This window comes from Cryptomeria japonica, chromosome 4 (assembly GCF_030272615.1).
Source record: "Cryptomeria japonica chromosome 4, Sugi_1.0, whole genome shotgun sequence".
Lineage (NCBI taxonomy): Eukaryota > Viridiplantae > Streptophyta > Pinopsida > Cupressales > Cupressaceae > Cryptomeria > Cryptomeria japonica.
This window is the reverse complement of record NC_081408.1, coordinates 96,167,080-96,191,618: the sequence shown is the minus strand read 5'-3', so window position 1 is coordinate 96,191,618 and position 24,539 is coordinate 96,167,080. Positions and strand designations below refer to the sequence as shown.

The window sequence follows — 24,539 nt, the reverse complement described above, 5'->3', positions numbered from 1 at the left end:
AAATCTTATTGTTTTCTCCAAAAGAATTTTTTTCCTTTGCCATTGGAATGAATGAGCTAAAAAAATTGTTTGTGGCACTTCTCTTCCTCCTCCAAGCGGGTAACAAAAAAAGTCAGAATTCCTTTTAGATCAGTATAATCAATTCTGAAATCTTAGATTTATCTATATTCTATAATTTATAAAATCTAGAGGAAACTGCTAAACAATAGCCAAAACGTCCCAACGATAAATGTGGGAATTTCAACTTACTTCTGTACCTCTTGACCAATCTTGTAGAATAGAAGCAATTCACCACTAGGAAGTTTAAAAAGAACTGGATTCCACATCGGAACATCAAGTTCTTCATCTCCCACCTCTGGAGCATGCCATATACCATCCTGAAAAGGAATAAACACTGATCTTACATGTTCTGAATTTTCTTGTATAGTACTACGCGAAAGAAATAGCTGAAATCGCAATGTATAGAATTCTGAACAAATGATCTAGGAGGCAGAAAGAAACTGAATGCACGATAGTTTACAGTAGAAACATTTTTCAGTACAAGGTTTGCTAGTTTTCCATAAACGTTCAAAGAAATGAAGCCTCGTTCTCATCATTATTTTTGCAACAAAAATGTAAATCCAAGGACATATTAAAAGATTTTTCAACATAAAACTATTTTGCATCATTTATTTGATGCATGTACGGTTTATTTAAGTGAGTTCTAGCCCATGAATAGTTTCCAGCGATAAAAGGATCAACAGAATTCTATAATTCTGTGCATTTAACTGATTTCATACTAGTATTTTAGGAGAGCGTGCGATAGGGAATCTTTGCCTAGTGAGCTTTGATCTTTCCTCCCAGATTATTTGACAGTGAATCACACTATGTATATTTCTAATTTTATATTGATCTAATCAAGTGTATAACTCACATAATATGGATCTAATTTTATGGAATCACATGGTTTGTCTACAGTTATACAAAATACAGACCATGGTACTATATACAAACTTTCTAAACAAGAAACTTGAACCTATTTCTTTGAATCTTTCCATGTTCAGGCAACATGTATTGCTCTAGATAGTATAACGAAAATGGGGAAATCAGGTTCCATTTTCTCATTGACACATTGTGAAAAATGATATTTCTCGGGTTACCATTTTGGAGAATTGATGGAAAGAACTTTTATCAAGTTCGAAACCAGAAATTGATGTTTTGGTTTGTATCTATGCCTCTAATTGTATGAAAGTGTAATACAATGTAATGATGTGGAAAAGCAACCCTTCCACTTTCTGATCACCAAGTGCCCAATGTGGGAAGGTGAGAGCATACGGTGTTGAGGGGATCGTTAGCTTCAAATAACTGGAAACAATACAATGCTTGGGCGGCAAGCCAGCCCCCTCCACTTATCCAACGAGAATGCAAGAAACTTGGTGGTGAACCAGCCAAGAGAGACACACAAAAGCACGAATCACTCAACCGCAATATTTCAGCGGGAGGACTGAAATTTACATAACAATCTCAACTCAACCGCTTATGCAGCGGGAGGACCATTACACTCAGACATCACTCGACCACTTATGCAGTGGGAGGACTAAAATTACAATTTACTTGATAATAGGCGGCAAGCCAGCCTCTTCCACTTTTCAGCGGGATGAGAATTACAAATCAGAATTGGTTAGTAGTACTACTACTTAACCTTACAATAATAAATATGATGTGAGAAGAGAGTAATGTTGAATATCCAAATAAGAACGTGCAATTCTACTAACATCAAATCTGTAGGCTGGAATTGCAAAACCAGTAGCCTAAGGAATCACTAAAATGCTCACAACTCTCTCAATACTTATCCAAAACACCCAAAATAAGTCCCAAACCCACACTAGACTAGCTACGATGACAAACAACCAAAGACAAGCTATCATAACCACAATCCGCCCTCTCCAAAATTGCTTGTCCTCAAGCAACTATAAGGCTGGATGCAGTAAAGTCTCCTCATTTTCCCACGTAGCATCCTCTGCTGGTAGATTTTTCCATTTGATCAAGTATTCCCTAATCACTCTTCTCCTCAAAGATCATTCCCTGAAATCAAGGATAGCTTCAGAAACCAAAACCAACTCTCCCTCCTCATCAAGCGGAGTTAACTCAGTTGAAGCAACAACATTATGTCCCAGGGCCTTCTTAAGGCGAGACACATGAAATACATTATGGATCCTATTGCTTGTTGGTAATTCCAACTCATACGCCACTTCTCCAATCCTCCTGTTGACTCTGAAAGGCCCATAGAATCATGGCTTCAATTTCTCAACCCCACTCTTTTTGAGAGTAGACTGTTTGTAAGGGTTAGAGCCTCAAGTAAACCATGTCGCCCACCTCAAAGGTGCGCTCAATTTGTTGTTGATCAGCATACAACTTCTGTTGATTCTGTGCATGTTGGAGATTGTCCCTCAGAACCCTCAAAATATCTTGACTTTGTTGCATCAGATCCTTTGCCTGAGGGGTCCTGCTATCACCAAATACCAAGTCTGCGAAGCTAGGAGCTTCATAACCATATAGTGCCATGAATGGTGACATCCGGATGGACATGTGATAGGAGGAGTTGTAGCAATACTCTCCTAGGTGAAGCCATCTCACCCATCTATTCTGCTGCTCCGAGACATAGTTCCTTAGATATCCTTCCAACCATTTATACACTATCTCAGTCTACCCATCAGTCTGTGGGTGATAACTTGTGCTTGGAGTGAGCACAGTACCACATAATCTGAAGATCTCCTGCCAAAAGTCACTTAGGATCTTGCTGTCCCTATCACTCACAATGTTCTTTGGTAACCCATGCAATCTGAACACATCCCGAAAGAACACTTCAGCAACCTGAGCTGCTGTAAAATAATTGGTGATGGCAAAAAAATGAGCAAACTTAGTTAGCCTGTCTACCACCACATAAATATTGTCCTTCCCTTGAGCCCGAGACAACCCAGTGATGAAATCCATGGAAATACTTTCCCATTTTTTACTGAGAATAGGCAAGGGTTGTAACAAACCAGCTGGCAGAGTGTGCTCATCTTTGTTCCTCTGACATGTATGATACTCCTTAATGTACTTCAAAACATCATTTTTAAGTCCCTTCCCAGAAAATCTCTCCTAGATCTGCTTGTATGTTTTGAAATAACTTTGGTGACCAGCGAGGGGGATGTCAAAGTCTTTAGAATCTTCTCTTTTAACTTAGATTCAACCACTATGAAGATTCTTCCCTTGTACAATATCAATCCCTCAACCAATTTGTACCTTTCATCATGACAAGTACCTTCTATAAGGCTGGTTGCAAACTGATTTTTGGCATAATCAGCAAGCAACAACTTTCTCCAATCAGCAGTAAGCTCGCATAGTGAGCTTAAATGGGGTCTTCTGGATAAGGCATTTGCCACAACATATTTTTTCCCTTAACATACTCAATATCGAAATCGTAAGCCTGTAGCTAACTCAACCACTTATGTTGTCTTTCATTCAAATCTTTCTGATGCATGAAGTGTTTAAGACTATTGTGATCAATCTTAACAATGAATTTACTCCCCACCAGATACTGCCTGAACTTTGCAAGGGCATGCATTATGGCAAGCATTTCCTTGTCATAAATTGAATACAGCCTTTCAAGACCTCTCAATTTCCTGCTCTCGAAGACTATAGCATGCTTATCCTGCATGAGGACTGCACCAACACCTTCTCCAGATGCATCACACTACAGCTAAAAAGGTTTGGTGTAATCAGGCAACGCCAAAACAGGGTAGGAACTCATGATCCCCTTAAACCGCTCAAACACTATCTGTGCCTTTTCGGACCATTCAAAAGCTCCTTTCTTCGTAAGATCTGTGAGGGGGGCAGCCAACTGAGAATATCCCTTCACAAACCTCCGATAAAACCCACACAAACCCAAAAATCCCTTCAAATGTGTTATGTTCTCGGGAGAAGACCAATCAATTATGGCTCTAATCTTTTCAGGATCCACCTTCACACCACCTGCACTGATAATGTGACCAAGGTAGAGCAACTCTTCCATGGAGTTTGGGCGCCATTTGCATTTGGGAAGGCATGAAGTTATAAATATGAGCCTTGGGCTCTCATTTTGGGGATCTTAAAATTTGCATTGTTATGCTGTCGAATTGGCGTCAGAACTTTGAAGCTTCGAAGTGCGGCTCCCTACTGTTTTCCAGTTTCGTACTTGAGATATAGTACCTAGTTGCGCGTTGTAATCTATGATACTTTCATTGCATATTTTAGTGTTTTTGGAGTTTGGAGTGATTTCTGGAGTTGCTGGAAACCCTGTGGCTAAAGCACGTTTTTTTATCACACCTCTATGCCTGAGTGACTGGTCATCATTCTAGGTACTGATTCAATCATCCTCCTTGTTGTTGGTGATTCATATTGTAAGTTTGTGGCACTTTTCATTGAGTATTGAATTTAATAATGCAAATTGAAAATACCTAGCGAGGCGTGGGTTTTAGAGGGTGCATTGGGTTGTGTGCCAAGTAATTTGGGGTGTTTTGGTAGCTTCCTTTTGGTTTGACTTAGTCGCTGCTGGTCTAGTGTTGGTTTGGGAGCGTTTTGGGGTGAATTGAGTGAGATTTGGGAGAGATCTGAGTAATTTAATGGGTTTATAGGTTGTTGGTTATGCATTTCCAGCCTGCTGTTTTTGATGTTGAAAGAGTTTCATGATCATTCTCTCTTATGTTCAGCATTATCCTTTTACTCTCACTTTCCTTTTTATTGTAAGGTTAAGTAGTAGTAATACTAACCCATTCTGAATTGTAATCTCTTATCCCGCTGAAAAGTGGAAGAGGCTAGCTAGCCACCTACATCTGATAAATTGTAATTCAATCCTCCCGCTACAAAAACAGTCGAGTGATGTTGGTTGTAATGGTCCTCCCGCTGCATAAGCAGTTGAGTTGAGTAATTTGTAATTCAGTCCTCCCGCAAAAATATTGCGGTAGAGTGATTTGTGTCTGCAGTATTGTTCTCTTGGCTGGTTCACCGCCAAGTTCCTTGCTTTCCTGTTGGATAAGCGGAAGGGGCTGGCTTGCCGTCCAGTATTGTATTTGCTTTATCATTTCCAGTAGATTTGTGAGCTAATGAACCCCTTATCACCATATGCTCTCACCTTCCCACATTGGGCACTTGGTGATCAAAAAGTGGAAGGGTTGCATTTTCAGCAAGCTTTGAGTTTATGTTTTCTAACCTTAACGAGTTATGTGTTGCTTGGTAATTCTTATTGCTCTTAAAAACAAAAAAAAACTATCCGGGATATTACATAATGCATGTAAGATTGAGGCCATTCTTGATTGGGTTGCTCCTGATTCAACTCAAGGGATTCAATGGAATATGTATTTCTATTGAAAATTGTCAAAGGTTTTGGAGGCATCATGGCATCTCTCAAAGATCTTATAGAAAAAGATCACGTTATATGTACCAAAGCAGCATGTGCTAAATTCCAAGAATAAAGAAGGTAGTGACATCTAGTGTCGCACTTGCACTTCCATATTTTTCACAGCCCTTTGTAATAGAATGTAATGCTTCATGAAAAAGCAATGGAATTGTGCTCATGCGAAATCAATGGCCTATTGCTTTAGAATGAAGAAATTTGGCTGAGAAAGAGAAGCTGTTACACATCTATGACAAGGAAATGTTGGCATTTGTGCATGTTGTAAAAAACTTTAAGCCATATTTATTGGGTCAAGAGTCGCATCTGTCAAACAGATCATCAAATTTTAAACTATTTACTATCCTAGAAAAATTTAAGCAAATAACAAGCACACTGATTAAGAAAACTGCAAGGTTTTGACTTTAAAGTTCGATACAAAAGGTCATAAATGATGATGTTGCAGATTCCTTATCTGAGCTAACTAAACTGCATGTGATATCTATAGTACGATGGGGAAATAGAATAAAAATATTCACTGAATATAAAGATCATAAAGTTGTTGTTATGCTACAAGACTCAAAAGAATCAAGAGGACAACATGTATACCATTTCATGCATCTTAATTTGTTATAAGGATTGGATATACCTTCTACCCAATATCAGATTTAAGAGTAAAGTACTTTAAGAATGCCATACCCAATATCAAAAAGAGTAAAGTACTTTAAGAATGCCATTCTTCACATATTGCTGGTCATTATGGCCATTCTTCACCTATTGCTGATAATTATGACTTCTTTAAGACCTATCTATGTCATCCATATTGGATCAAGGTGTCATCTCAGCCTACAAGGAAAGATACTTCAGCATATTGCAAGGCCAAAAACCATATTCATGTGGTGTCAAATGTTGAATATGATTAAATATTTGCATTGTTGTCGTATGTATCTGCGGGAGTCTCCTTGAGGGATGATCCACCAAATATTTAACTGGTCATCGGCCTTACATATTTGGAGTCTATCAATAATTATCCAAGTGGTGCAATTCCTTATTTGTTTGCAAAATAAATATACTTATAAAGGAGGCCGACTTTTGGCAAAGTCCGCCACCCTTGATGAAAGGTTACATTGCCCTAAACGAAAAGATGTCTTATTCCTAAGGGAGTCGACTCCTCATGAAGAGTCACCTTGCACGGGTATAAAGGGAGATCAATTATCTTCCCCTTGGTATTCGAATACACACTCAGCAGATCGTAGAATTCTCACAGGAGTTTGCACCTATCTGCAGATCGAAGATCATCTACAGCAGTTCGTGGATTATCTAAGGAAATCCAATTCACATTGCATGTTTGTAGCTAGGTCGCATTCCTTCTAAGACCGACCTAGCGCATGGATGACTAATTGGCCTATCGGCCTTAATCATAATAAATGTGCAAAAATAAAGTATAACTTATCTAGGGCCGACCCTATATGTCTGCCACCCTTTGAGGAATATTAAATTAATGTTATTGTTTTCTTATCCTATATTGCTTGAGGGCCGACCCATTATGAAAGGGTGCCTCTTGCATATATATACAAGGTGTATTTGTCATTCATAAGCATCAATTCATTCAAGCATTCAGCAAATACTTCCTTGAGCAGAGTAAACATATACAGATCAGCGAATTCCTTTTGGCTAACAAATTCATTCCTAGGGCAGTGAACTCACATCTCAGTCAAACAAAGTCATTCTTCTGCAAGTGAATTCATTCACAGCAGATTGTAGTACTTCATCAGCTTGTGCTAAGCAGACTGCAGACTGTTTGGTACCCTAGTGCTGTTCAGATTCATGTTCCCCTATGTATAGTCTGTTCATATAGCTTCAAGAGGTGAAGCGAACTTGTAAAGATATATTTGTACTTGTCCAATATAATCAGAGATTTGATTGCTGGGTTTTTCACCTTCAAGAGGAAGGTTTTCTCAGGGTATTTTGGTGTTCTCCTTGTTCATTGTGTTGATTTATTTAATTGCTATCATTCTGATCTAAAAACAACAGATCATATATCATCTATGGTGGATTGTTTCCAATAATCTAGCTTCAAGGAGTGAAGCAATTTTGTAAATACAACTTGCTATTTTGTCGAATGTAATAAAAGACATTTGTTTTTGGGTTTTTCACCTTCAAGTTGGAAGGTTTTCCTAGAGTATATGTTGTGTAAACTTGTGTGAATTGTCTCATATCTGCATTGTTCTAAATCTGATCATAAATTTAACATGGTATCAGAGCGGGTTTGAGAAGATCGTGATCAGATTTCCTTATAGCAGCAAAGTTCTCTTTCATCTCTCACCTTCAAGGAGCAATATCAAAGCCTCGAAAAAATGGTGAACGGTCTCAAGGTCGAAGATAGACTTGAAAGTGCTTCAAACTTCACTTCGTGGAAGTTTAGAGTTCTTATTGCACTTGAAGAAAATGATCTTCAGTTTGTGGAAGAAAAAGATTTATTTGAGCCAGAAGATCAAGCGGAGAAACTTCAATTCAAGAAGAATGCCATAAAAGCAAAGAAGATCTTGATTGACTCCGTGAAGGATCACTTAATGCCTCTCATTTCCAAGATGACAACTGCAAGAGACATGTTCAAAACCTTGGAAGTGTTGTGTAATGTCCCCTTCTCGTTGATGTCCTTCCAGTGGTCCATTAGCCTATTCCTGAGACCTGTAGGCTAGGTGGAATGAAGAATGAGTGTCCAGCATTGATGAGGCGAGAACTTACTATTTTTAGTAAGTCAGGGTTTGGCCATTTTGGTGATACTGTCCTACTGAACTCTCCATGCTCTGTCACTAGGCACGAAGATCATGCTTTTCAAAGCAGTAGTTCATGACTTACTATTTTTAGTAAGTGGCAGTATGGCATATTTCTATTTTTGGCAGTGGACAGGGTCCTGATCCTGCAGTAGTTCAGTGGTCTTCCTGGCTCAGCGTCATCCTGGTTTTGACAATAATCAATATTGGAGTCATAAGTGACATAATTAAATATTATTTCCTTATCCTAAGGTTTAATATTTAATTAATTTGATTAGTTACTACTGATTTATTGGCTTTGGAAATAGTGCATAATATCTCCTAAGTGCTAAGCGAATATTATGTCTAGAAGGGGACGTCAAATTGTCAATAGAGATATTATTTTATTTCATCTCAAGTGTTTGCTAAGCAAAAATCGTGGTCCTTGCTGTTTGGCGTGAGGTTTGACTTGAGGAATGGCGCCATCCTTGGGGTCCACGTGAGAAGTAATGAAATGCAAATGGGAAAGTTGAATTTGAAGCATTTGCATTTGAATTTGGTGATATTGAGGTTATAAATAAGAGCCTTGGGCTCCCATTCTTGGCATCTTGAAAATTTGCATTGTTATGCTGTCGGATTGGCGTCAGAACTTTGAGGCTTTGGAGTGCATCTCCCTAGTGCTTCCCAGTTTCGTACTTGAAATATAGTACATAGTTGTGTGTTGTAATCTACCATATTCTCAGTGCGTATCTTAGTCCTTTTTGGTGTTTGGAGCGACTTTGGAATTTGCCGGTTTGTCTATGGCCGAAGTGCATTTTTTATCATACCTCTCTGCTAGAGTGACTGACTGTTATGGGTATTGGCTCATTCATCCTTCCTAGTACTAGCGATTTACAATGTAAGTTTGCGGCATCTTTGGTTGAGCTTTGAATTTATTAGATAAAATCGAAATTCCTTAGCTAGGCGTGAGGTTTTGAAGTGCATTGGGATGCATGCCAAATTAATAAGGGAGTTATGATAGCTTGTCTTTGGTTGGTTGTCATCGTAGCTTGTCTAGTGTGGGTTTGGGACTGATTTTGGGTGCTTTGGATAAGTATTGAGAGAGTTGTGAGCACTTTAGTGATTCCTTAGGCTGCTGGTTTTGCAATTCTAGCCTACAGATTTGATGTTAGCAGAATTTCATGTTCTTATTTGGATATTCAACATTACTCTCTTCTCACATCATTTTTATTATTGTAAGGTTAAGTAGTAGTACTACTAACCAATTCTGATTTGTAATTCTCACCCCGCTGAAAAGTGGAAGAGGCTAGCTTGCCGCCTATTATCAAGTAAATTGTAATTTCAGTCCTTCCACTGCATAAGTGGTCGAGTGATGTCTAAGTGTAATGGTCCTCCCGCTGCATAAGCGGTTGAGTTGAGATTGTTATGTAATTTCAGTCCTCCCACTGAAATATTGTGGTTGAGTGATTTGTGCCTTTGTGTGTCTCTCTTGGCTGGTTCATCGCCAAGTTTCTTGCATTCCCGCTGGATAAGCAGATGGGGCTGGCTTGCCGCCCAAGCATTGTATTGTTTCCAATTAGTTGAAGCTAACGATCCCCTCAACACCGTATGCTCTCACCTTCCCACATTGGGCACTTGGTGATCAGAAAGTGGAAGGGTTGCTTTTCCAGCATGTTTCAGTTTATGCTTTCTAACCTTAACGGGTTATTTGTTTGTTGATGACTATTGTTGGCCTAAAAAAAAAACAAAAAAAACTGGGATACTACATGTTGAGACATGGACCAGCTAGGACTGGAACCTAGGACCTTCCATACGTTGTTGGAGTGCTCTACCACTAAGCTACTGGCACTTCTTGGACCGGTCCATCGTCGGTCCGAGTGTGGCTTATTTCCAACACCAACACCCCCCCTTAAGCCACACCTCTCGTGTGCTTGGGGCTCCTAGCCTGGATCTGGATCTGATACCATGTTGATTTTATGGTAGTGCTCGTTAACCACAGGCAAACATTAGATTTGTTGCCTTCCCAACCATAGACGATAAGCTCTTATCATCACCCCCGAGCACAGTACATGTCCTTCATGTTGCTGAATTCATATATATTGATGCAATGGTGACCTTGCATATATATGAATCAATACCTCTTAATAGACCTCAAGTCAACCAAATACTTTTGGTGCCAAGGATAGGGTCAGACCAATATATTACAAGTTACATATGAGTCTCCCTTAGTTGCAAGTTACATTAACTTAATCACAAGTTACACACAAGTGGTTCGCCCAAATAGGGCTTGCCCCAAATTAGACTCATACAACTGAGATAACCAAATGCCAAGGCCGACATGCCACTTGGCATTTTGTGCACTAGGTCGGCCCTGGAAGGGATCCGACCTAGCTACACAATAACAGGAAGGTCTATATGAGATCAACAACTTCATCAAGTCAAGATGGCGAAAGGAGAAACAGTCATATTATTCTTCATGAAGATCTCAGAGCTGAGAGATCAACTAAGCGCCATTGGAGATCGAGTTGTGGATAAAGATCTTGTCATGTTGGCATTAAATGGCCTTCCTCATTCTTGGGAGCCATTTATTCAAAGTATCAGTGGGAGATCCAAGTTGACCAAGTTTGATCCTCTTTGTGTTGATTGCATCCAAGAAGAATCTAGGTTGGCTACAAGGGGAAATGGCAAAGGCTCCCAAAATGAAGACACTCATGTTCTAGCCACTCAATCTACTAAGAAGAAAGGAAGAAATTGGAGAAAAGGCAACTTCAAGAGGAATAGAGATCAAAGATCAGATTTTGCACCTTATTCAAAGAAGAAGAAGAAAGATCTCTCCCACATTCAGTGCTTTAGATGTGACAAGTTTGGTCACTATGCAAGAGATTGTTTAACAAGGCCAAAGCAACAGTGGCAAACATTAATGAAGTCTCAACTCAAAAGGAAGCTGGAGACAATTCTAATGGATTCCTCTTCATATCCGCCTTATCAAGTAATGTTCCCACAAATAGTGACACCTGGTTGATTGATAGTGGAGCTTCTCGTCACATCATAGGCTATCGAGAACATCTTTTAGATTTGGTGGAAAGGGAGACTAATCTTCAAGTGATCATTGAAGATGATGCATGCTATTCCATGAAAGGATTTGCTGCCACTTCTCTCCATCTAGAATTTGGCATTCCCCTTCATCTAAGTGATGTCTTGTTAGTGCCAGGAATCAAGAGGAATCTTGTATCTATTTCAGCCTTGGAGGACAAAGGTTATCAAGTAGCATTTTCAGAAGGGATAGTTCTTGCATGGCCAAAAAACTCCAGCATCAAGACTACTCATGTGATCGGGAATCGACATGAGAGTTTGTACAAGCTTTCCATTCGTCCAGTTCAAGCTCTTCTACATGACTCTTTCAGTTCCAACGAACTATGGCATAGAAGACTTGGTCATCTACATTATAGGGCTCTTCTATCATTGGAAAAGATGGTTAAAGGTATTCCTAAACTTAGTCATGTACATGACGGTACTTGTAAAGGTTGTGCTATGGGTAAAAATACCAAGAGTCCATTTCATAGCAGTGAAAGTAGGTCAAAAGAAATATTAGATCTTGTACATTCTAATTTATGTGGTCCTATTGGTAAACAGATTTGTCACTGCGGTCATTTACTTGAAACTGACCCTGTTTGCTCGATAAGCAGTGACAAACGTTCCAACAGTTGGAGAGATCGTTCTGTGAAACACGATCTTCCTCTGCGTTTGAGAGGGGCAGCTCCCTCGTATGATAGGGGTATTTAGGATTTTTATGTACTTTTAACCTGAAAGTACATAAAGGAGAAAACATAAAACTAAAAAGAAATAAAGATAGAAACCCCAACACTAGACATACGACCATCAACTGAGATTTCTCAACATTAGCAACAAATAACAAGGGGAATTTATAAGTTAATATGCTTAACCATGAGATGACGATAAAGAAGAATGACAAATCTCAACATACGAAGAGATAAGATACTTCAACACATTCAAACTGAGATACCAAAGGTTGCTTGTGCATCATCACATCAATTGTACAAATCACATATGCATAAAAAGACTACCAATTTGACATATGAGAAATCAGCAATGATAACACATGAATACATTTAGAACACACGAACTAAGACGTATTCTTCATTATCCTTATGGAAAAATACAAGTCCAAAATCCTTTCTATACATAGTGCAAATCAAAATGTCATTACAAGTTTCTCCTGGAATTCCAGCAGAGTTTTCCCCTCTGTCAAAAAGTCCCCCTTTACATTACAAATAGCCTTGTATTTATAGGCTTCCTAGAATAACCACCTTAATAACTAACTTTAATCTTGGGTTAATAACTAACTCTTTTCTGCATGAATTTCAATGAGTTAATAACTTACCCACTTATGCGTAGAAAAAGTCAATTTCCTAACCTTTGGTTACAATAAGCAACATAAGTCACTTTTTACAAAAAGAACAGCTTGAAACTTTATGATTTTGATGAAAAATAAAGTAATAAGTTATGTTGAGGTACTTCTTTGTCTTCATCCACTTCATTTGGACTTTCAATATGTCTTTCCATTTGAAAGGAAAAGACAACCTTGAGGTTCTCCATAAGAATTTAAGGGATTGATTGTTGCAATATGCCCATGCATTGATAAAATGATCATTGACATGAAGAAGTATTTGTCCACCAATAACCTGTCTTTGAGGAGATGCTCTCCAACCACCTCTACATCTACTAAGTATCTTCACTTGATTGTTATCACTTGACTTTATTCAAATCCTCGCAAGTTGGTGTTTGCCATCATTGGAAGTCTTAAGTCTTATTTGGAACAAATTTGATGTTCTTCACAATATAGAAAGTAGTGTTTCTTTAATGAATCCCTTTTCAAAGCATCCCACTTTGCCATTACAATTTATACTCTATTCTTTGTCCTGAATGGAATGCAAATCTTCTGAAACAAGAGCCGTTGCAACTTCCCTCCTCTGTACTCTGCGGATTAATCTTATTTGTACCTTGCAATCATTGCATGAAATGAGACTGTTTGCTTGAAAACAATGTATATGTCGTATCTGAGTCTTTCCATTATTGTATGTTACGTGATATACTATCCAATACTCCAGATTCGGCCTTGTTCTCTGTCAAACGTATAACACACGTTGTCTATGCACTGCAATCTACATCTATCAGTACCAGAGTAGCTGCAATTATAACCAGTTATCACATTTTCAGCGTCATTTGACCAAATCACCTGGAGATGCATGGACACTTCTTTCTTTCTGATCAATATGCAAAGTAATCAATCGTGGTAGAATGCCTCCTCTTGGGCAGCGATGTGGAGGATAATGGCAGGGGTCGTGGGACTTGGATTTCCACCTGCAACTTGCAAAAAGTTTCTCGAGCCTTGGCGACAAATCTATTTTCTGCAAATCTCGCAATCATTGCATTCCATGACACCACAATTCTTTGAAGCACTATTTCTAATGTTTAAGATGCGGTGCCAATGATTCCACATCAGCCAAACAAGTCATATCGCATGACAGTTGAGGGCATATCTGTTTCATTGCTAAGAAGACATCTCTTTGGAGCGTTTTGTCAAACGGTTTGCTTGCCTTGGCTACACTCCCACGATTTGCAGCATCATCTCCCAAAGCCATTGCAACTACAACATCGAACAGAAATCCTCTATCTTCTGCGATTATTGCATGTAAAGAAATCCATTTTGTGGATATCCAGCAATCATCGCATTTCATGAGACCACATTTTTGCTATCAACGCATGCCATGAGATAATGTTTCTTTGAGGAATTCTGTCAAACTATTCACGTGTGTTGTCTATGCTTTCCCTATGCTCCACGATCTGCATTCATGTCTGCCATGATATTCTGTCAAATAGTTCACGTGCCCATGATCTGCTTCCATGGTTTGTAGCTTGGGTGACATATTCCTTGGTGGCAACTTGTCAAACAGTAAACGCCTTGTCAATGCTTCCATTATCACGCTTCACGTGGTGTTTTGCCAAACACTCCACGTGCATTAACTATACCTCCATATTCTGCATACAAACCGTTCCAGGCAGCTGCATCTTCTATCCTCTGTGCTATGATGAATGTCGCAGATTTAAAGGCATACATTCAGGGTATACTACTACAATGGCCAAGTCAAAACTTCCACATTCTGCATTATTTCAACCATGATTTACATGCTTGGGTTACTATGTAATTCTATCAAACAGATTGTGTGCTATACGTCATTCCCTGAGATGACAAATCATTGAGGCATTCTGACAAATGGTTTGCGGCTCTTCTATGCCTTCCACATTTCGCATCCGTATTCACATTTCAGGCATGCCCATGCTCCCTTGTCTGAGGTTTATTAAACATGTCAATGCGTTGTTTACTCTTATTCATTCTACAAACATAGCGGCCAGGGCTGTTAGAACATATCCATTATACTCTGGTGCATGTTGATATCCCTTCCAGAACTTCCATTCCAGGAAAGGCGAAGAGAATGTTGACGTAGTTTGCAGAGTTTGGCTCTTATAAACAAATGGCTACATTTACTTGAAAATTTCTAAAGATTCCTCGTCAAATCCATTTGGTGCATATGGTGCTATCTTCAGTGCATTGATAACCTGCTACTTGAAGCTCTCTTTTCTTTTCTTTTCTTTTTTTAAAACTCTTACGAAAAAGAGTTAAGAATGCTCATTTTTTGAGCATTTCTAACCTTTCTGACAAGGTGGGACCCACAAAGTTAAGAAACGAGGTTAGAAATGCTCAAAAAGTGAGCATTTCTAACCTTTTTGTGAAAGGTTAGAAATATGGGTTAGAAATGCTCAAAAAGTGAGCATTTCTTTGAGCATTTCTAACCATTTTGGCAAAAGGTTAAGAAATGAGGTTAAGAATGCTCAAAAAGTGAGCATTTTGCTTCAACGAGCTATCCTTTACACCTTGGAAACCATTTTTCATTGAAAATGAATCAAGGAAGAATGTCACCGATGTCTGAAGACGATTTTCTTATCGCAAATGACCAAACATAATGAAATAATTTATAATATTAAATTATCATTTGAGAAATAATTTAAATATTTTAAATATATCACTTTGGCTGGAGAAAAATGGCATAACTTTCAAATGGTAGGGAGTTAGGTCCTGAAATTCGAAACACACGTCAATGAAAGGGAAAAGGGTCCACACAATTATTTACACCTCATGACAAAGCCTTAAATGAGATATTTTAATCATTTGGGAGCAAAAGACACCAAAAATTGAAAGTTTAAAATATGACCGAGTATGAACTGGGTTTAGGTGAAAGTTGGCCACGTGATACAAAATGACACTTAGATCCTGACTGTCAACTGATTTCCCTCAATTTGTGATAATTTTCAAAATTCTTCCATTTTTCAAATTCTGACTGGTAATGACCTTGGACAACGCGCTTATTTCTTATGCATAAACACCCTCTGGACCTTTCCTCGATACTGAGACTGATTTGAAGTTTAAATTTTAGGTATGCCAAATGTGGGGGAAACAAGTCCAGTGTCTATGGCATCCCTAAGTGGATTTTTGTATTATGTAATTTTCATAGATGATTTCTCTAAGAAAACTTGGATTGAATCTGATGAAGTCCTAGGTAGATTTAAAGAGTTTAAGGCCCACGTAGAAAACTTGGATTGAATCTGATGAAGTCCTAGGTAGATTTAAAGAGTTTAAGGCCCACGTAGAAAACTTGTTTGGGAAAAGAATTAAAGTTTTAAGGTCTAATTATGAAGGTGAATACACCTTTGGTAGCTTTCGTGATTTTTGTACTGAGGCAGGAATTAAGAGGGAGTTTTGTGTCCCTTACAACCCACAACAAAATGGGGTTGCAGAAAGAAAGAACAGATCCATTGTTGAAGCTGCAAAAGCCATGATCCATGATCAAGACCTTCAAACATTTCTTTGGGCCGAATCCAGGACAGCAATATATGTTTAGAACAGAACTCCTCATCGAATACTGCAGAATATGACTCCAAAAGAAGCCTTTACAAGTGTGAAGCCTAAAGTCAATCACTTGAGAATCTTTGGTTGTCCAGTGTATGTTCATGTACCTAAAGATAAAAGAACTAAGCTGGATCCTTCTGGAAAGAAAGGGATTTGTGGGCTACAGTGAAACTTCTAAAGCCTACAGAATCTACATTCCAGGTCAAAAGCATATAGAGGTTAGCAGAGATGTCACCTTTGAAGAAGATGTTGCATTCAGAAAATCTAAAGGTTCGTGCATGGAGATAGATGATGAAGATCAAGAGACTCCTCAAGACATGGACATTGATCATGCTCCTGAGATTCAGAGGGAGTCTATTGAACCAGTAGAGACTATTGATCTAATTGAACCCTTGGATCCTACTGATGGGCCTAGAGATATTATTGTGAATCGAAAGAAACCTCTTTGGGGCAAGGAACACTATGCAAGAGGCAGAAAAGTTCGCGGCTCCTAGAGGCACATTCAAAGAAAGTAGAAGACCAGAGAGATTCTCTAGCTATGTTGCATTGATGTGTAATCTTATTGAGACTGAACCTTCCAATGTTGAGGAAGCCTCAAATTAGCAACTATGGAAAGATGTTATGGATGAAGAATATCAATCCATTATTAAGAATGATGTTTAGGATATTGTACCTAGACCTGAAGGGAAATCAGTTGTATCTTCCAAGTGGCTATTCAAGATTAAGCATGGAGCTGATGGAAGCATTGAGAAGTACAAGGCTAGATTTGTGGCGCGTGGTTTCTCTCATAAAGAAGGAATAGACTATGAAGAAACATATGCTCCAATTGCTCACTATACTTCCATCAGGACCATCATTGCCATTGCAGCAGCTAAGGGATGGAAGCTACATTAGATGGATGTGAAGACAGCTTTTCTCAACGGTGTAATTAAAGAAGAGGTCTACATTGAGCAACATGAAGGCTTCGTGATTCAGGGGAAAGAGTCTCATGTATGCAAATTAAAGAAAGCATTCTATGGTCTTAAGGAGGCTCCTCGTGCATGGTATGAAAGGATTGACCAATACTTGGTGAGTTTAAGGTTCTACAAGAATGATGTTGATCTGAATCTTTACTTCAAGGTAGTCAATGGTGAAGCTTTAATCTTGATTTTCTATGTTGATGACTTATTTCTTACTGGAGAAGAACATCTCATCTTTAGATTCAAGAAGGAGTTGACTTCAGAATTTGAGATGAAGGACCTAGGACTTATGCATTTTTTCTTAGGATTGGAAGTGTGGCAGAGGCCTAATGAGATCATCCTGAGTCAAGGAAAATACACCATTGACATCTTAAAGAGATTTGGAATGTTAGATTGCAAGTCTATGTCTACACCGATGGAAACTAACTTGAAAAAATTGAGTGAATCTGCAGCTAGTTCAGATCTTGTGGATCCTACTATGTACAGATAGTTGATTGGATCTTTGATGTATCTAGTTAACGCTAGACCGGATATTTGCTATGCAGTGAGTGCACTTAGTCAATTCATGTGTGAACCAAGGCAAATACATATAGTTGCAGCCAAGCATATCTTGAGATATTTGCATGGCTTAGTTGGATATGGCTTGAAATATTCTTCCAGTGTGGACCTGAATTTGCAAGGCTATTCTGATTTTGATTGGGCAAGGAGTGTTACTGATCAAAAGAGCACCTCTAGTTGTTGCTTCAGTTTGGGATCTGCTATGATTTCTTGGTGTAGCAGGAAGCAGTCTTCAGTGGCACTGAGTGCCGCAGAGGCATAATACATTGCAGCATGTGTGGCAGCTCGCAAAGCAGTGTGGCTTCGGAAGCTCCTTGCAGGATTGTTTGGACAATCGTTGGAGCCTACAGTTATTCATTGTGATAACCAAAGCTGTGTGAAAATTTATGTCAATCCTATGTTTCATGACAGAACAAAGCATGTAGAGATCAAATATCACTATATTAGAGATATGGTGCAAAGGAATACTTTTCAACTGAGGTACATTAGCATTGATGATGAGACGGCCGATATTCTCACCAAGCCTCTTGCCAGAGTGAAGTTTGTGCATTTTCGAGACAATCTTGGAGTTGTGGAGAATGAAGCCCTCGCTAAGAGGGAGTCTCAACATCAGTGATTTCTTGAGATGTACTTTAATGCATTCTTCTCTGTAAGAGAGAAGTTTGAAATGCAAGCCCTTGTTAATGCATTATTCTCTGTGAGAGAGAAGTTTGAGGTGCAAGCCCTTGTTAATGCATTCTTCTCTGCGAGAGAGAAGTTTGAGGTAAAAGCCCTTGTTCCACCCTCTGGGAGTAACCAAGGTGGATGTCATGTTGAGAGACTCCATGACAACATCACTTGTGTTTGTTCACCCTTTGGGAGTAGCCACGGTGACTATCATGATGAGATGACGACATCACGTTGAGTGACTCCGTGATGGGCACTTGTGTTCATATTCATTTCCACTCATGGGTATAGCCATGATGGATGTCATCACATTGAGTGCCTCCGTGATGAACTTTATTCCACCCTCTAGGAGTAGCCATGGTGGATGTCATTCCATGACATAGATATGAGCAAGGAGTCCTCCCTAGCTAAGAGGGAGTGTTGTCATATGTATCTGCGGGAGTCTCCTTGAGGGACAATTCCACCAAATATGTAACTAGTTTTCGGCTTTACATATTTGGAGTCTTATCGATAATTATCCAAGTGGTGTGATTCCTTATTTGTTGCAAAATAAATATACTTATAAAGGGGGCTGACTTTTGGCAAAGTCCACCACCCTTAATGAAAGGTTACATTGCCCTAAACGAAGAGATGTCTTATTCCTAAGGGAGCCAACTCCTCGTGAAGAGTCAACTTAACACGGGTATAAAGGAAGATCAATTATCTTCCCCTTGGCATTCGAATACACACTCAGCAGATCGTAGAATTTTCACAAGGAGTTCGCATCTATCTGCAGATCGAAGATCATCTACAGCAGTTTGTGGATTATCTAAGGAAGTCCGATTCACATTGCATATCGTATATCATCTATGGTGGATTGTTTCCAATCATCTAGCTTCAAGAAGTGAAGCAATTTTGTAAATACAACTTGCTATTTTGTCGAATATAATAAAAGACATTTGTGGCTGGGTTTTTCACCTTCAAGTTGGAAGGTTTTCCCAGGGTATATGCTGTGTAAACTTGTGTGAATTGTCTCATATCTGCATTGTTCTAAATCTGATCATAAATTTAACCCGCATTCCTCTTAAAATGCTATGCACTTTTTAAAAATTGGCATCTCATTTGAGTTTATTAGCAGAAGTTATGGCTTCAGGAAGAAGTGGGACCTAGAATTGCTAATAATGGCAGTTTTGTACTCAACACTAGCGAAAGTGTAACAGACAAGATAGTTGAACTTATGGAAAGGGATGATTTCACTTTAGTTGAAAAAGGAAGTAGAATTTGAAATGAACAGTCATTCTTGCCTCTTCAATTCCTAATTTGAAGGCATGGCAAATGTAAGGGCAGTCTTCCAAGACTTTGTAAAGACCAAAAGGAGTCTACAACAATCACTGAAGACATTTCAAAAATTGGTACACAGGAGGCAATCATATGTTGCATCTCCTGGATTGGGAAGCTAAAATAGCCATAGGCTTGACAAAGAATGTATCAACTTTATACTTGTCTATTCGATAGTAGTGAAGCATTGCTCCTAACCTGGTTTTTCACACCTCGTAGGGGGTTTCCCAGCTCATATTATGGTGTAATGTTGCATTTACATTTTGATACTTTCATTCTTGCGTAAAGCAGCACTCTAATACCTCCATTTTTCACTATTATTTGGATTTCTAGTAGATTAACAGCATCAATGTTTGATTCCCTAGTTACCTAGTATAAGGGAAATTATGGATCAACTAAAGCCAAACATCCTTTTATGCTTGTAAGGAAATTCGGCTGACACAGAGAGGTTCTTTGTCATGTCCTTTTTCAAAAATAGTGCCATGGAGAAGACATCTAGCCTATTCCCATTTCTCGTAGGCTAAAGGGCAGAACAAAGGAAATAAATTTTAATATTATTTTAAGTTGGCCCATTAATTTCTAATCTAAGGAGCAAAATTAATAATATTATTAAAAAAAAGTGATATTAAACACTAATATTAAAATAAAAAGTACTTTTGAATACTAAAAATGAAATAAAATAAAAGTATTTTTAAGTACTATTTGGAGGGAAATTTAATCAATGGCACAAATTGATAAAGTATAAAATGAAGGCACCTAGCCTCACTTGGCATTTTATTTTGAGTTTTGGCATCCAAGAACAAAAACCCTTGGCTCTTTTTAGCAATCCAAGAGCATGAAAACTCTCTTGACTATTGATTCTTTGGAGGTGAGGATGAAAACCTTCATTTTTGGCATAGGAAAATTCCACCTAGGGTTTGCATGTTGAGGTTTTTGGCAATTTTGAGCAAAATTTTATGGATTTATCAATTGGATTTGGAAGCAAATGATTATTGGAGATTTTCAAATAGTGCAGATTGCTGGTTTGGGTCCATTCAAGGATATTTCATCATTTTTGGAGGTCGCCTACCTTGGCAAAATTCAGAAATTTTGTTTAACAAATTTCAAAATATTTTCTAGAGGTGGGAGAATCATTTGAGAGGCACTGAAGGCTTTTTATGAGGTGTGCCAGCCCAAGAGGAAGCTGTATAACCATTCCTTGCAATAGATCAAGCATTTGGAGGTTCATACAACATCAACATTAAAGGTTTTGGAGCGCTCAGCATTAATGATTAAAATAATATTTTCAGATCTGTTTCACTCCTGTGGTAGCTGTACAACATCACATTTCCAATTGTAAAAGCCATTGTTGCAGCAGGCCATGCATCTCCTGGTTGCTGTTTATCAGTCATTTCAGGCTCATACCTGATCAGTCTTTTCAAGTGATTTGTAAGTTGGTTTGGCATTGAAAAATCTAAATAATTCATGTATGCTCAGAACTGTACATATTGATGGCATGTAAAATTCAGACCTGGACATTATGATGATGTTCTCAGCCCAGTAAATCAGTTCCACCAATTGCATATCAATAAAATCAGACTTTGGATCATTTCTTTGTTCATAATTGGCTCACCTCTGCATGTTTGATGTGCTCTAAGGTTTCCACCAGAAAGCATAATTGATTTTATTTGGTTCAAACTTACTGTGCGATGTTTCTAAGGGTTTGTTTCAGTATTTTCAGTTGATTGTGTGCAAGGTTACTTTGCTGTTCCAGTTTGTTTTCATTTTCAAAAAGCAGAAAAACCAAAAAAAATCAGAGTACTGCAAAAATACTTAATTGGAGACATTACATTTTTGTGTCTATAACCTTTGTTTCAAATTCTTCTAGTTGTGTAGGTTATCAAGGAGCAACCACAACAAAGTCTCAAAAGAAGAACCTTGAAGACCTCCAAGAAAGCCATGAGTTGGTTTTGGGAGAAATGTCAAAGCTTTTTCGAGAAAAGTTTGGGAATTGAGAGAGAAGATTGAAGCAAGTTGAGAAGAACCTATTTAAGTTCTTTGAGAAGAACCTATTTAAGTTCTTTGTTGGAATCCTCGAGCAATTGCAATTATAGCTGATAGGGAAGGATGAGCTTATATCAAAGCTCCGAGAAGAGAAAGGGCTCTACCATGACGAGTGGACCAGTTTCTACTCGAGAAGAAAAAACTATTTGAATGGAATGCATGAGCATCCACGAACAAGTTTCCTTCAGTGATTTGAAATCTAATGATTCCACTCGTAAGTTTTAAGAGCACACTAAGGGTGTAGGTTCAAGATTTCTTGCAAGGATGGGATATGATGGAAAAGGACTCAGTAAACATGGCCAAGGAATGAATACTCCAGCCCATCATAGTGAAGAACAGATCACCATTTAAGGGTCTTGGTTATAGAAGCATGGACATTTGATAAAGTTCTAATGAGTCAGTTACCATCAATTTGCAACCATAACAGATATGTCAGTTAAAATATAACTGAGCTTACAGGTTGGCAAAAGGAGTCTAGAGTCAGCTACACAGTGCCTTATGCTTGTGAGTGTTTATAGAAGGCCTTTAAGACAACAATAGAGTTTCTTCTTTTGACTGGAAAGTTTATAAAAGTACTAGAAAGACTGTTTCTTGCCATCTGCAGCATCTGTACTCTTCTCAGATTACGCCTGAGTGGGAGCCCACAGCTCTCCAACAATTGTTTATGATGTTTTGTGCTATCTGAAGGTGCTAGCTGATAGGCTAAAGACTCCCTATAAAGTGGTTATTTTTCATATCTATAGCGATTCTTAGTGTGAAAACATTGTAATTCAGTTTCGTAAGCTATGAAAAGCGAGAAAATTAGATAAAAAATGTCACAGTTTTGTAAATGATGCTGTAAACGTTTGTTCTGTTTTTCTCTGTTGTCAGATTCAATTCAGAACATATAACATGTCACCATTTTCGTTATTTGATGGATACTCTTTTCTGCTTCTACATTCTGATTCAGCAGCATTGGCAACAGAATCTATATTGAGCACCTTAAAACAAATACACACCTTGTACCTTTGCAGCCATATCTTCACATCAGGTGCACCCTCGTAACTCCCTCCAAAATAAGCAATTAATAGATGGTCGGGCTCAATCTGTAGAACCAGTCCAGAATATCTGTTGTCAGAAACGGGAAAAATGCTAGCTATTGTAATGCTTGTAGCCCTCAAATTAGTTATGGATACCAGATTCTTTGTCGACAGATTAATGGCAAATCATAGTTAAAAGCAATGCTAGAGGCCAATGAAATAAATGGCATTACTAGATTAAAAAATACTTCACTCGCCTCAACAATAGTAGATGCATGGCAACTATTAAAAGGAGCAGTATTAGCTTCAAATGTGTATTCGTCTTTCACAATAAGTGGATTGGCAGCAGGCAAAGGCTCCCCCGATGAATGTTGAATTAAGTTCATAGTTTTTGAGTACTGTCTGTCCATCTTCCTACATAATAACATCGGCAGTTGCATAATTACATATAATATTTTATTTGTTAAATTCATTCCTTCTACTCAGTCTTAATCCCACAAGGAACAAGGAATTGTGTATTATTGCAGAGAATTTTTAACTTCCAATTCCCTGTAAATACTCCTCCCCAATAACTATCTACATATTGTTACACATTAGAGAACCGGTGAAATGTAACAAAGCAAAAACAAATTAGTCTTGAGACAACCCTACTTACAGTTCCAAGACTTCTTCCCAGGAAAGAAGACTTCTTCCTACAAAATGTATAATATCTTGAGAGCATGCTCTCCGTAGATTCCATAAATTGGTGTAGCAAATTAGAACAAACAAAGCGAGACAAAGCACGACGCTCCTGATTGTTCCCCGCTTATCCCCGTGCAAACCCAACATGGCTTTTGCCGCTCCAAAACTCTAGCTATGAAGATTTACATTACCAAATTTTCTAATAGCAGAGAAACTCAGAAGTATTCTCTATCACATTATAGTCTCCAGACCAACATGCACATTCTATGCAATGAGAGTTTATAGCCCTAGATGCACATTCTATGGATAAAAAATTCAAGTTGAAGGCAACAACCATCGGAAAATGCAACCACGAGCAAAATCTCAACTTTTAGGGAAAAAATAATCTCTCTACAAGCAAATCAATCATTTCAAAGTGGTCAACAATAAGTGCAAAATAACAAATCTATGGGGAAATTAACTATCCATTTGACCAACAAATCAATGACCTGAAACACTGAAACACATATGATGTCTTACATTGTTAAAGACTCCCTATATCATATTAAGAAACACCTCTTCCGAGTTTCTAATTATACGATTCCCTTTGGAGAGTTGCCAATTAGGTGAGAAAATACTAAAGCGGTTGAACTATTTTTGCTAATATGAACTGCTCTTCATTTTATAGACTCAGAATTATTGTTTTGTTTTTACTCTGTGGGTCAGTATGATGTCTGCTGGGGACATGTAATTTACACTAAGGACGACAGAACATTTGTCATTTTACTCTTTGGGAGGATTTTACAGATTCTGTTTTCAGTCTAATCACATTTGGAGAGTAATTTGAACTTGTTTAAGTCGGCCCATAAATCCCACTAGCCCTCATACTCTGGCCCACATGAAAAAGAAAGATGCTTTACACAAAAAGATATAAAATAACTTTCTTCGAGTTCAACTGGGAAAGAACTAAAGTGATTTTATAGCCTCCTGTGGTTTCCATTATTGCAGGTACACATGCCTTCTTAATGATGATCAACCCGATCAAGGGATTACACGAATGCAACAAGCAATATAGTATTTGGGGTGTCTATGTAAATTTTTAGCTTTTCCAATAAAAAGAAAAATAGATATTCGGGGTTTCTGTATATTTCTGGAATTCAGATCAGTGTTTTTCAGTGAACC

The 24,539-nt window shown here is 38.3% G+C and overlaps 1 protein-coding gene across 1 annotated transcript in view; it reads right to left on the bottom strand.

Annotated features, from left to right (window-relative positions):
- Positions 1-24,252, bottom strand: part of LOC131032938 (uncharacterized) — a 62,249-nt gene extending 37,997 nt beyond the window's left edge. The window contains exons 1-4 of the mRNA XM_057964040.1: positions 23,353-24,252; positions 22,955-23,111; positions 22,677-22,763; positions 250-377 (exon numbers count right to left, since the gene is read on the bottom strand). Of these exons, the coding sequence (XP_057820023.1) occupies positions 250-377; positions 22,677-22,763; positions 22,955-23,111; positions 23,353-23,525 (545 nt within the window). The 5' untranslated portion in view covers positions 23,526-24,252. The remainder of the gene's footprint in view (positions 1-249; positions 378-22,676; positions 22,764-22,954; positions 23,112-23,352) is intronic.
- Positions 24,253-24,539: the final 287 nt, after the last annotated feature.